A 12552-nucleotide genomic window follows, 5' to 3' on the forward strand; every position below is an offset into this window, starting at 1 on the left:
AGTCACACACCTAAAGGCTTCTTTGGTTTCAAAGGGGAGAGATGAAGGGAGGATGACATGGTTGTGCACTGCAGCCTCCCAAAACACGCCTTGTGGGATACAAATCAAGAGATGTCAGTAAGAGAGAAAACTACCTGCAGAGGCATGGAGAGGATCCACAGAGTTCCTCAGCTGACTTCCCTCTTTCCTCCCATTTTCATCTCTCCACTTGTTTCCGCCGTGATGTGATGGCAGCCCGCTGTGTGTTTGACTGCCTCTGTCTATGTGGTGCTGTGTGTGTCTATGTGTGGGCTGGGTGGGGGTGTTGCTGCTGAGTTTGTGATGTTGTTCCCTGCTGCGCCATGTCTTACCTGTAATGAATTTGTCAAATAACCTGTCAAGATTACCACAGCTTTTTAGCTTTTCATTAGAGAACAGATATTGATCACCTCTCACCCTTTCTCTTTTTCCTGCTTGCATTTCAAAGGCCCCTTAAATCACTGCATTTCTTAATTTACTTCAACCCACTTCACCTTTTCCTGTTTTGGAATATAACCTAATATAACCACATCTATAAATCTTGGGAATCAAAATTTCACCATCAAGGGGAATTCCCTGACAAAGTGAATTTAATTAGCAAGTTTACAGTATGATTTAAAGACGCTTTGATGTCATTTTAATGGTTTTAAGATCGTGTCCAGTGACTGTATTTGAAAACTATAAGCCTGTCTAAAACTGGCACATTTACAGTGATGTTACATTTACAGTGGTGTTGATTGATGTTCATTGGTATTAACTGTGGAAATCAAATAAAAGTCAGAGTGGTGAGGTAGGTTGAGGCACTGGTCAGCATATTTGCATACTGGCTAGGTTAGTTCATATGGGGTTAATATGGTTTGATGCCTAATGTAAGAATTCAGCTGTTGTCTGAGCTTATACTGGTTCTCATTTTAGATTTAAAATGCATAAGCATACAATGCATCTTGTAACATTAGCTTATTCTACTTAGGCTTTGTAAATCACAGATAGGATCTTTTTAACCCAGTTGTGTATCGGAACACATTAAATCCGGTGGAGTAAGTCATTGAAAAAACTATTAAGACATTTTCTGAAAATGGCACTGGCCACCAAGCAGCTCAGAAGAATTCAACAGTGATTCTATTGTACTTAAGGTTTCTAGCATTGAAATGAGTGGCCTAAAACACTGATTACGACATTGTTTTTAAAACCTGTCACTTTAATGTAAGCAAAATTGTTCCTTCACCTTTGGACATTTAAAGAAATCAAATCACGTGACTGTTAAACTGTTATCACTGGCAAGTTTATTGACTATTAATACATACATGCAGCAGAAGCGGACAACAACTAAATTTAAGATGTTTTCTAACGCTGTTACAGATTAGTTCATAAATATGTAGGCCCATATCTTTATTGATATCTTTATTGATGTTATATATATATATATATAGTATATCTGCATTCTTAGACTAACAAAGAACTATTTGTTTGTCTGTCCCTATAAGATCTATGAAAAATTATAATTTCAAACTCCTTGAAGAGAAGATAACATTTTCTTTTCTTTTTTCTGTCTCCTTCCTCTCTCTGTTTTTGTCCTCCATTCTTTAGTATACCTCATCTTTAACATATGATGGAGTCCTTGTGATGGCCGAAGCCTTCCGCACTCTCCGCCGTCAGAAAATTGACATTAGTCGACGTGGCAATGCTGGTGACTGCCTGGCCAATCCTGCTGCTCCCTGGAACCAAGGAATAGACATGGAGCGGGCACTCAAACAGGTTGGTACACACTTGACTTTGTTTCATTTAGTGTAGACACACAGACTCGAAATCGCTCGTACAGATGTTCTCAAATACACACAACACACAAAAACACAGTCGGTGAAACAGCTGGCACAAAATAATTGAAAACGTTCCAGAAATCCGTGCCCACATTTATGTGTTTTACATTTTTTGTTTGGACCTTGATGGAGTCCCCACAAGAGAACACAGAGAAAACACACACACACAAACCTGTACTGCTTTACTTGTGAGGAAACTGTATTGGCTTCATTCATTTCTCAGGGATGTACTAGAACATTACCAATAGCCACTACATGTCTTACCCTGTCGTCAACGTTTACATTAACCTTAAAACCAAATCTTAACCCTTAAATACGTTGTTAGTTTACCATGTTAGGGACTGAATTTTTGTCCTCAAATGGAAATGTGACGTGGTGAATGTTTTTGTCCCCATAATGTCATGAATATACTGTATAGCGCATATACACACACCCACTAGAAGATTGCTATTTAGTTTTGTTATTTTAGAGCGAAAGGTATGCAGTGTTTTGCTGAATATTTTCAATGTTTCATATCATTTAAAGTGGTGACACAAAAAGGTGTTATCTGACAAACTATTGTCTTCAATATGAGTTATACACTGGGAAAAATTTATTGATGCTACTTTTAATTAAATGTTCTCACCATCATTGTTGATATAAATCCAGGTGCGCATTCAGGGCCTGACAGGGAATATTCAGTTTGATCACTACGGTCGGAGGGTCAACTACACGATGGACGTGTTTGAGCTGAAGAGCAATGGACCACGCAAGGTAGGCTTTCCTCATGGCTTAGAAACAAAGATAAACAACACTTTGAAATCATAAACATCATAAACATATCAAACCCAACTACTTTAGTTCAGATTTTATGCGACAAGTCCTCCAAATTAAACAACCAAATACGTTGTTTGACCATGCACTCTAGAACGATACATAGAAGTGTTGTCTGATCTGCTGCCCCCGTCAACAATCATCAGCAGGACAGTGTAATTTGTCTGTGCTTTCCAAAACTGTTACAAATCATTGTTAAAAGATAATTATGTGTTATGATGTGACATTGCTGTGGTTAAGGTCTGGTTAGGTTTAGGCACAAAAATACTTGGTTAGGTCAAAACGATCACTTTGTTAAGGTTAGAGAAACCTGTGGTGTGGGTTAAAGATACTACTTCCCAAAAGTTAGGCGACTTCGGTTGGCATGGCTACAATAATAATCACAGGGATGATCATAGTTACTTTTTTTTTTTAAAAACTGTCCCGACTCGCTGTCTGAAATGTGACTTGTGGCTAGAAACACGAAACAAACAGCTGTCTCCTGTGGCAAAGCCCATTGTTGGATTAATTTCCCCATTCAATTCTCCTCTTCTGTATGAGGAAATATGTCTACATATAAAGACATCAACTCAACGGTGCCATTGCTCAGGTTTATAATTGCTACGGCCGCAGAATGGCATCTGTTGTTCAAATGTAACTATGTCGTTTCCGGATGACTGACATTACCCCCTTTGTGTTGTTTTTCTTGGGAGAACAGGAAAGTTCTTATTATTTAATTACCACTAACATTAGACATTGGCTCTCTTTTACTGTTAAAGGATAATTCGTATAGCTTTCATTTTTGTTGTTTTAACCCTCATGATGGTTGATTGTTAAAATATTAATTTACTTTCTGCATCATTATCTCCATAATTCTTAATTAATAACTGTCCTACTGCAGTTATAAATACTTTGCATAACTGCTATTGAACTGTTGCAGCTTTTGCTTTTGTGCATTGGAGTGCAGCTCTCAGACGACCTAGGGGCGCATAAAGCTCTGCAGTGACGTAAATAGGGAAAGTTTGAACATAATCCTTCTTCATAATGGCAAAAAGTAGAAAGTTAAGGCTCAGGTTGAAAGTACCCATAATTTCTCTTTACCAGAAAAAGTATACATGTGGCACCTATAATAAAGATATAACACCATGTTCCAGCTTCTCAAGTGTTCCTTTGACAGCAGTATGTGTTTATTGAAAGTTCTTGGCTCACACTCCATATCTCTCAATATCTTCTACAGTTCCAGTGGGAAATTTGCTGGAGTGAGCTCATCCTGTTGACTCGTTTTTTATTCTCTCTGTTCTTTTCTTTCCATTTCACATTGTTTTTTTAATGTATATTTTATTTGTGTTTGTCTCTATCTTGATTTTATTGTAATCACCTTAGATTTTATTTCTGCATGAACTGTGCCATAAAGACTGATTGATTGTTTTTTATATCTTTTATCACTCTCATTCTCTCTCTTTTTTTCCCCTGCGTCACCCTCAGATTGGTTACTGGAACGACATAGACAAACTTGTGTTGGTCCAGAATGAAAATGCTCTGTCCAATGACAGCTCGGCGATGGAGAACCGGACTGTGGTCGTGACAACCATCATGGTAATGTACCCTATGAATGCTTTCACTTCTTCATAGTTTAGGTGCTGTTTTGAGATTTGGGCAAAGCTGTCCAACGCAGTGACAATCAGTCTTCCTTATTCCACAATTTTATTTCACCAAAACCTTGCTCACACCTGATTTTCCAGCTAACATCTGTCTCATGTAGAGGTTTGAGTTTCATGGATATGCAGACTGGTGCAAATGCAAATGAGTCACCAGGTGTTTAAACACCCGATGTAACAGGTGCTGGATGAAAATATACTTTTTTCTTTGTCTTTCAAGCAAGATCAGGTACATATGCAGGAGAAAGGGGAAACATTGTTTTCTAAAAAGATGGATTTGACAGCATACGATAAAAATAGTTGTAGCAATCATGAATGAGATGAGCAATTACAACATTTGGTGACAATTAGGGTTATTAAGTTTGATTAGATACTACTGTCAACCACTGATACATTAACGACCAGTGTGCTACCTAACCTTGTGACAGTGACTGTCTGCTGCTTGCACTGCACAAGTCATAGGCTGAATGTTAGGGTTTAACCAAGAGCTGTAGACTGGAGTTTATTTCCCTTAGTGGCATAATAGGAACAGTCAGAAAGCCAGGTGATGAAGTATAGAAGCATTGTCATTTGGCAGACTTTTGTTAATGTTGAAGAAAAATCAGCCTCGAGCTAGATGAGCTGTGCAAGTTGAAAAGAGCACTCAGAGCATGGCCACGAGGGAGTGGCACTTGATTACACTAATGTCTCATTAGTAGGCAAATCTAAAACTGACTTCAGATTACCATTTAGAAGTGACCTCAGTCCAGTTCCTTCTAATGGCTTTCACATAGACACCAGTCTGTGGCCAGTTTAATTATTCCTCTTTCTTCTACAAACAAGGATAAAAAGGGGGGCTAATCGGTGGATTTGTGCACATCCTCTGCTTACATTTGATTTCACTTCACCCATCTGCAGCCTTTTTATGGTGACCATCCCCTTCCTGTAAATGCAATCAGTTTAATTCAATTGGGCATGCAAAATGATGTGAAAGCAACTCAAAAGACTAATTTCAGCCCAGAGATAAAACAAGTCCCAGATGCTTGAGCTTCAGCAATTCATTCTTTTGTTTCAAGCCACATTTCTTCATCCAGCAAACTCTCTAATATGACCAAATTATCTGTAGCAGTACTTACTGAAGTGTCATACTGTGAACAAATACGTAAAAATGGAAGAAAAAAAACAATCAAAGATGTTGCCTGGATAGTACAGTGAGTCTAGAGTGCCTCCAGTGGCTAGAAGTGGTAGTAACCAGTCCGGTCTGCAGAGAGGAAAACAACCACATACACTGCTGGAAAGAGTTCAGAAAAATGAATTCAGCTGGACTAAATGTCCCCAGTGACAGCCCCGCCTCCAGATATGCACACTTCAACTGGCAATGTGTTAAACCCCAGTGCAGTGTGTGCTGTGTTGCCTACAGCCAGGCCAAAGACAAGCAAATGAAAACACATTAACACAATCGAATATATAAAAGGACAAGTTGTTAATCAGTGACAAAATCCTATTTTGAATATGCGTATATTATGTTAATGTACCATTACTGTTAGAATCTATCACAGTCTATTGTTGTTGTTCCCATGGCTGTTGGGCTTGTGTTTCAAATTACATTTATTTTGTGTGGTTGTAAAAGTGTGAAAGACAGAGTGTGGCATTACCGTATATGTCTTTTCGATGTTTGTTCCTTCCTCTTTCTCTCTCCCTCACTGTATCTGTCTCGCTATCCCTCTTAAACTCCTCTCATCCCCCCCCCCCCACACCCTTCATTTTTACCTCCATGCCGCCCCCCACCCCACCTCCTGCATATTTCTCTGTGGATGATGACCTCAGCAGACCTTGGCTAACGTTAGCTCAGCCACCTCCTCCTCTTTGCAGCCTTTGATGATGAGGAAGCCTCTGCTGTGACACTGATGCCGGGTCTGCAGACAGAGCAACAGACTGAAACACAGACTCACCTGAGTCGCAGACCTTCAGGAAAGACAGAGGACACACAGACTGATAGACTGGGTGTCTCCAAAGCTCTGTACATATATTGTTTTTGTCATGAATATGTTTTTCTTTGTGTATTTTTTTCTTGTATATTTGTTAGAAAAAGTGATTTTTATTTTATAAATTTATTGATTTGCATAGATGTGGTGTATTAACACAGCAACAATGGTGGAGAGGGACTATATGGTTTAAGTGAAGATACAAGACTTCAATGTTGAAGTCAGTGAGTCAATGTTCAATGAGCCAGTGAGACACTGGGATGTCTTGCTTACTGTGTTTCCGTCTTCCTCTCATGGCAAAAGCCACAGTTGGACAGGGGCTCTGCGAGGGATTCTGTTGTTATATTCAGCCTTGTTAGTAGACTTCCCTCCTTTTTGAGGACCCTACAATCATGACCACTTCCCTTTATTCTTTTTTAAATATTTTACCTCTTTCTTTCAAGATAACATGAGGGAGGAAAGGTCTACCTCCATCTTGATCTTTCTGCTCCGTCACTTTTTAAATCTACTCAGCTATGCCTCCTCACTCAACTTTCCTCCACTGTATTTCATTTCCTCTGAGAGGAGGCATGACGGTCTACGCCTGAATGGAAGGGTGAAGTTAAGATGTTTAGTATTCTTTTAGTTTAGGGTATTCAGCACTCTGGGTTTTTGTCAACTTGAGACAACAACTTAACATTGAAATGACACCATTATTTATTTTTTATCTTGTTAATGATGTTACTTTCATATTGGCATTGTAATTGCTTTTTGACATTAAATATGTAAAAGTATAGCATGTTGCAAAAACTGAAAAACGCAGCTTTAACTCACCATTAACTGATGTTGCATTATCATCATCCAACAGACAAATGAAAAGTGATATATGCACCCATTTACAGACATACCTAGCTGCTGCCATGTGGGTCATTCATACATGCAAGCTCTTAACCCATCACACAATAAGAACCACATGAATGCACACATGCACATATACACAAACACAGCCTGTATGTGCAACATAAGTGCATCGATGGGGATCGATTGTTAAGCCTGGTGGCATTTGCCTTTATTAGTGTGCACCTGCTATACTTGTTACTTATAATATACAGTAGCAGCTGATGACATGACAATCTTTTATTTATGCTTTTTTTTTTCTTGGCCTTAGACTAATAGATTAGATTACAAGCAGATATTTGACCTTTAATTTGCCTCTCTATGTATTTGATACATTTCACGCTTGATGATGGATGGAGTTCTGCCAATGTTGTGAAAATGTGCAACATGTTTATTTAGTCAGTGCTCAGGGGCAGCACATAGAGTGCTGAAGAAAGATTGTACAGACCTCTCACTGTTAAACTGTGTCCCATGGTATGTTTATAAATGAGAGGTGAATGTTCTTATCCCAAAAGGCTTTTTATCAGGATAAGTAAGGATATGCAGGACACTCAAAGAGCTGCAGATGGGAAATTGACATGAGCCAGGTGAAGTAATTATGCAAATAAGGAAACACAAATTTTTGAAAAAATTGACCTTGGAAAGATATATAATAGAATATAGTCAACCAAAATAATGGTGAAAAAAAGTGCTTGCTGGTTGACTGGCTGGTGACTCTGTAACATGTTTGGTTAGACTGACTACCAGGTTTTTTTTTTTAGCTGATTGATTAATTACCTGTTGGAGTGATGTACTTAGCATCTGATTGACTTGTGACAGTCTTCGTGGAAATTTGGCTCGCTGACAAGCTGGGTGAAAAGCTGGCCAAAACTGGCAGGTTGACTCGGTGACAAACCTAATGGCTGTCAACTGGTCACTGAATGACCGATTGAAAGACTGACCAAGTGCTGAACTGGCTTGCTCTTTTTCTGGCTGAATAGCTTGAAGATAATCATGCTGACTCATTGGCCAAATATGTGATTGGGTAGATGATTATGTACTCTAATTGCAGTAATTCATTAATAAATGGATTGATTGACCAACTGAAAGACTGAAACAGGCTGTGACTAACTGACTGGCTGGCTTGCTTCTCTGGCCATTCCAACGGATGGCTCTCAGGCTGATTAAATCTCTCAGTAGTTAGCTAACTCGTTACGTGACAGTCTGGCTTTTGAAATGCTGAACTGATTGAGCGTTCGGCTGGCAGACTGAATGAGTGACCGGACAGTTAGGTGACTGTCCAGCTGGGTCCCTATTTCTTTCACTGGCTGGCTAACTGGCTTACATAGTAATTCCTGTCTGCCTTTTTGGCTCGGATGTGAAGTGTTTCATGTCTTATCAGCCTGAACCATTTGCTTCTACAAAGCAGTTCTCCCTCTTTTGCCCACCAATTTTCCTGCTTCATGTCTGTCTTTTCAGCCCATCCCCCTCTCATTCTATCTCTCTTCCTCTCCATTTTTCACTTTGTCATATTCTCTCTTTCTCTTTATCTCTCCTTCACACGTTCCTACTTTCTGTTTCTATCTATCCTCATTCTCCCTGTAGCTATCTCTGTTTGTATTCTGATCTGCCCCTTCATCTTTCCTCTGTAGTTTCATATGGCCAATACACTCCATATCCCTCATGCTCATACATATTTCCTCCTATTTATCTTACCCATGTCCTCTCTTTCTATTCCATTCAACCTCCTGATCTTTCTTCCCATTTCCTCCGTCTCACTCTCTTTTTTTCCCCTTTTCACCTTCACTTTCTTTCCATGTCCTGATAGACTCATAATGCCACATTAGGCAACACCCAAACATGATGCTACCTTCCCAGCAGTAAATACACACACTAACATCCAGTACACACACACACACAAACACACACACACACACACACACACACACACACACACACACACACACACACACACACACACACACACACACAAACATTGGCATTATTACCTTCACAACAAGACAAAGGTGTCTGGGGCAAACTGATAACAAACCTTAAGGAGACTTTAAAGTGAAACAGTGCCACTGTTGGCAGAGCTCCCTGTGTGTGTGTGTGTGTGTGTGTGTGTGTGTGTGTGTGTGTGTGTGTGTGTATAGTTGCTTACATAATACCAAATTAACTCAACAAAATAGACTGCTCTGATGTCAAACACTCAACCTTCCAACATGATAAAGCTGAGGGTAATTTGTTGGAGGAGGCAAGTGAGATGGTTTTGTTGTCCTTGTTAACACAAATTAAGAAAGTGATTCCCCTTGAGAATCAATGATTTGAGATTAAATGAAAAGTGAGGCGAAATAACATTCTCACACTTTTTGAGGGACAGTTCCTGATAAGACAATCTCCCAGTGTCATCTATTAGAGTAATTTGGGGTCAATAATCAATAATCAAAGCACATTTTTGTGCTTCTAACCCACTTGGACTTTGAAAGAAAGAAGTGTATTTTCCAAAATGTTGGATTATTCCTTCAAAAACTAGTACACTTTCATATCTCTGTGAAATTGATTATTTCTCCTACATCTACTGTATTGGAAAATCATTTTGCTTTTTGTCTCAACTCAGAAATGAAAAGAGAATTGCTGAATGAATTAACACTGAATTAGATTACTGTAGTGCATATCCTCTCAGTCCGTTAGATGTATAGATGAAAATGTCTATACAAAGCTGGCTTAATTTAAATGGTTAAGATGCTTGAATTTGTGTTTCACTGTATCCAAAACCAGTCTACCCAGTACTATAGTGATTTTTAATGGGTTTAATCATGTACACTTGCTTAAATATTCCCTCACTATAAAGTCTATTTTACTTTGATTTTGTAGAAAGTTTCTGTTTTATCTTCATTTGTGGGTTCAAATTGAGATTTTTCATGTTGTCAGCTTGGTGTGATTCACCTGAAAAATGGATCAAGTAGTCTCTGCCATAAAATAATCCCTCATACACATGTTTCCTCACAAACTGTAACATCACATTCCTGTCAACATTATTTGATGTGTTTCTATTCATGAGCCAGAACTGAAGGTAAAATCATGCAATGTTGTAAACCATCAGGTTTGTAATTTCAGTGTAATGTAATGAATGTAGTAATGGAAACTGAATTATATTAAAAAAGTGTCAGTGGTTTGCATCACACAATGATGTGAACAATATAAATTAGACATAAACAGTAATTGGGTTACAACTCTAAATAACACTGGTATTCACCTTTTCAGCGCTCATCTTCATGTCCTCTAGTGTTTGTCCTTGTTACTGAGCAGCCTCGATGTCTTAGTTGATCTATTAAAAGGAATATTTTTGAAACTGTTTTGCTGTTCATTAACATTAGGATTCATGTTGAGTCAATGGAATGAGCACCCCAGGACCTGCTAATGTCTCCAATGATGACATTTTAGGAGAAACGTTTTTGTATGTTCTGACATTGAGCACAATAGGACAGATTTTTCTTCATTTTGATGATGATAATGTTGATGGTGATAAAAGTGTAAAATGTTCAGCGAAAATAAGAGCTGAATTTGTGTGGTTGGTTTTGGAGTAAATGTATTTTTTTGTAACAAATCTTATACTGATGACTGAATAATGGTTTGTCAGAAATGTGATGATGCAATACTCGGGGTGTTTTTTTGTTTGTTTTAAAGTATGTGTTCTCTGTCATCTATATGTAGTTCTAACACACTATTCCTATCGTATTCTTTTATATTTAATATCATTTGTTTATGTACAAAAGAATGGACATATGCCTATCCCAAAGAATGTTTCTGACAACTGTTGGAAAGTACATTTTGACATTTACAAACTATCTAACAGGAAGAAAACCTAGTCACTAGAAGATGAAGACCTCACTTTCTGGTTTAGAAAAATACACTTAAATACATTTAAGTACATTATTTACATACGTTATTTTCTTTATTAATTACATGTTTTCATAACTACATCAAGGTAGACACACAATTAAACTCATACTTCATGAATATCCTCATAAAAATATGTTTTTCCATATTTTACTTTTACAAAATTACTACTGTAGTACTGGGTTTTGTTTTAAGCTCATTGTTTACTCAAAAGAAAAGAGAATCAATTAATAAATCCAGCTGCCCTCTGTGGGTTTTTGTTTATATATTGTTTCCATTGTGGGATTTTTTAATCCCTCTTCCTGCCTGTCTCTCATCTAGACTTGCTTTCACTGTAATTCAATATCCTGGACTGAAATGATTGAATTGTTCTGTCAATTGCATCCAAATCTGTCTCGCTCTGATTTCATTGCTCATTTGACCCCTTTTAAAACATGTCCGTCTAAAATGCTCTGTGATTAAACTGTCCTTATTGTCAATGTGAATCAATTTCCTGAATGAAGAATTCTATTCAAATATATGTTATCATTTTTTATTGTGTTTTATGATCTTCATAAACCATTTCATAGCTTGAGAGTGTTGGATATTATAAAAGCCTGTTTGATTAATTATGTTAGATTAGTCTTTGATTAAAAGAGGTTTGATAGCATTTTAATAGGCTTGGTTTCAGTTGGATTACAGGGTGAGCAGCCTCAGGCATAATACCATAACTCACTGCTCCTGATGGATGCGCTGTCATTCAAACATCTGTGTGTGTTTCTTTTCTGTGTGGATACTCTAGGTGTGTGCATGCTTCTCTGTGCTCGTGTGAGTGTGTTTGTGTGTGTGTCATTCCTACAGTAATACTTGCCAGTAAAACGCATCTGCTATCTCCGTTGACAGCATCTCTTCATCTCTCATCTTTTTTAACTGTATGTACAAAAATCATTCTACCTCTTACAACACATTACCAAAACAGCAGTGTAATCTCTTTTTCTTCTTTTTCCCCTCTCTTGTACATTTTCCTCATCTCAGCATTACTGTTACTGAGTCAGGTACAGGTCCCAGCGTGTAGGGTCAGGTGAAGGCATAAAACAAGGTACAGAGAAGTCATAAACACAAGATATAAAACATCTTCCTCAGATATGGCCTTTTAAAAAACAGCTATTTTACCCTTTTTATATACTCTGTTTTTTTTATTAACTGTTTTTTTTTTAGGCTGTTTGGTTTTACTTACAAGATGATTCGCCTATTAGACATTTATCTTCTGTAATAGTTTGAGAGAATGTGAATATAAAGTACATAAACATGTTTGACATTCGGTTTGCCTTCATTGTCCTACAAGTACGGTAAAATATGCCTCTCATAATGATGTACACATCCAGTTTGTTACAATCTTAATGTTATGATTCTGCTTTTATATAGGCTTGTTTCCAGTTTCATTTGTCAAAGCAGAATTGAATTCCTTGCTGTGTCCCTCTGAGTATGATAAAAAAAAAAAAAAGTAATATGAGTTTCTTTTGAAAATGTATAAACCTATATTTTTTCACAGGTATCATTTTCATT

General features: G+C 37.8%; 1 protein-coding gene across 8 annotated transcripts in view; it reads left to right on the forward strand.

Annotated features, from left to right (window-relative positions):
• The window catches only part of gria4a (glutamate receptor, ionotropic, AMPA 4a), a 107340-nt gene that overhangs the window by 53929 nt on the left and 40859 nt on the right, over positions 1 to 12552 (forward strand). For 6 of the 8 annotated variants that reach the window (XR_006096750.1, XM_042415475.1, XM_042415469.1 and 3 more), the window contains exons 8-10: positions 1606 to 1773; positions 2484 to 2588; positions 4113 to 4223. Coding sequence is in view for 7 of the 8 variants with exons in the window: in XM_042415475.1 (XP_042271409.1) it covers positions 1606 to 1773; positions 2484 to 2588; positions 4113 to 4223 (384 nt within the window). In the remaining variant the exon portion in view is untranslated. Of the gene's footprint in view, positions 1 to 1605; positions 1774 to 2483; positions 2589 to 4112; positions 4224 to 6094; positions 6573 to 12552 lie in introns of those variants that run through there. The other 2 variants (XM_042415473.1, XM_042415474.1) reach the window with 2 other exon arrangements.

This window comes from Thunnus maccoyii, chromosome 6 (assembly GCF_910596095.1).
Source record: "Thunnus maccoyii chromosome 6, fThuMac1.1, whole genome shotgun sequence".
Lineage (NCBI taxonomy): Eukaryota > Metazoa > Chordata > Actinopteri > Scombriformes > Scombridae > Thunnus > Thunnus maccoyii.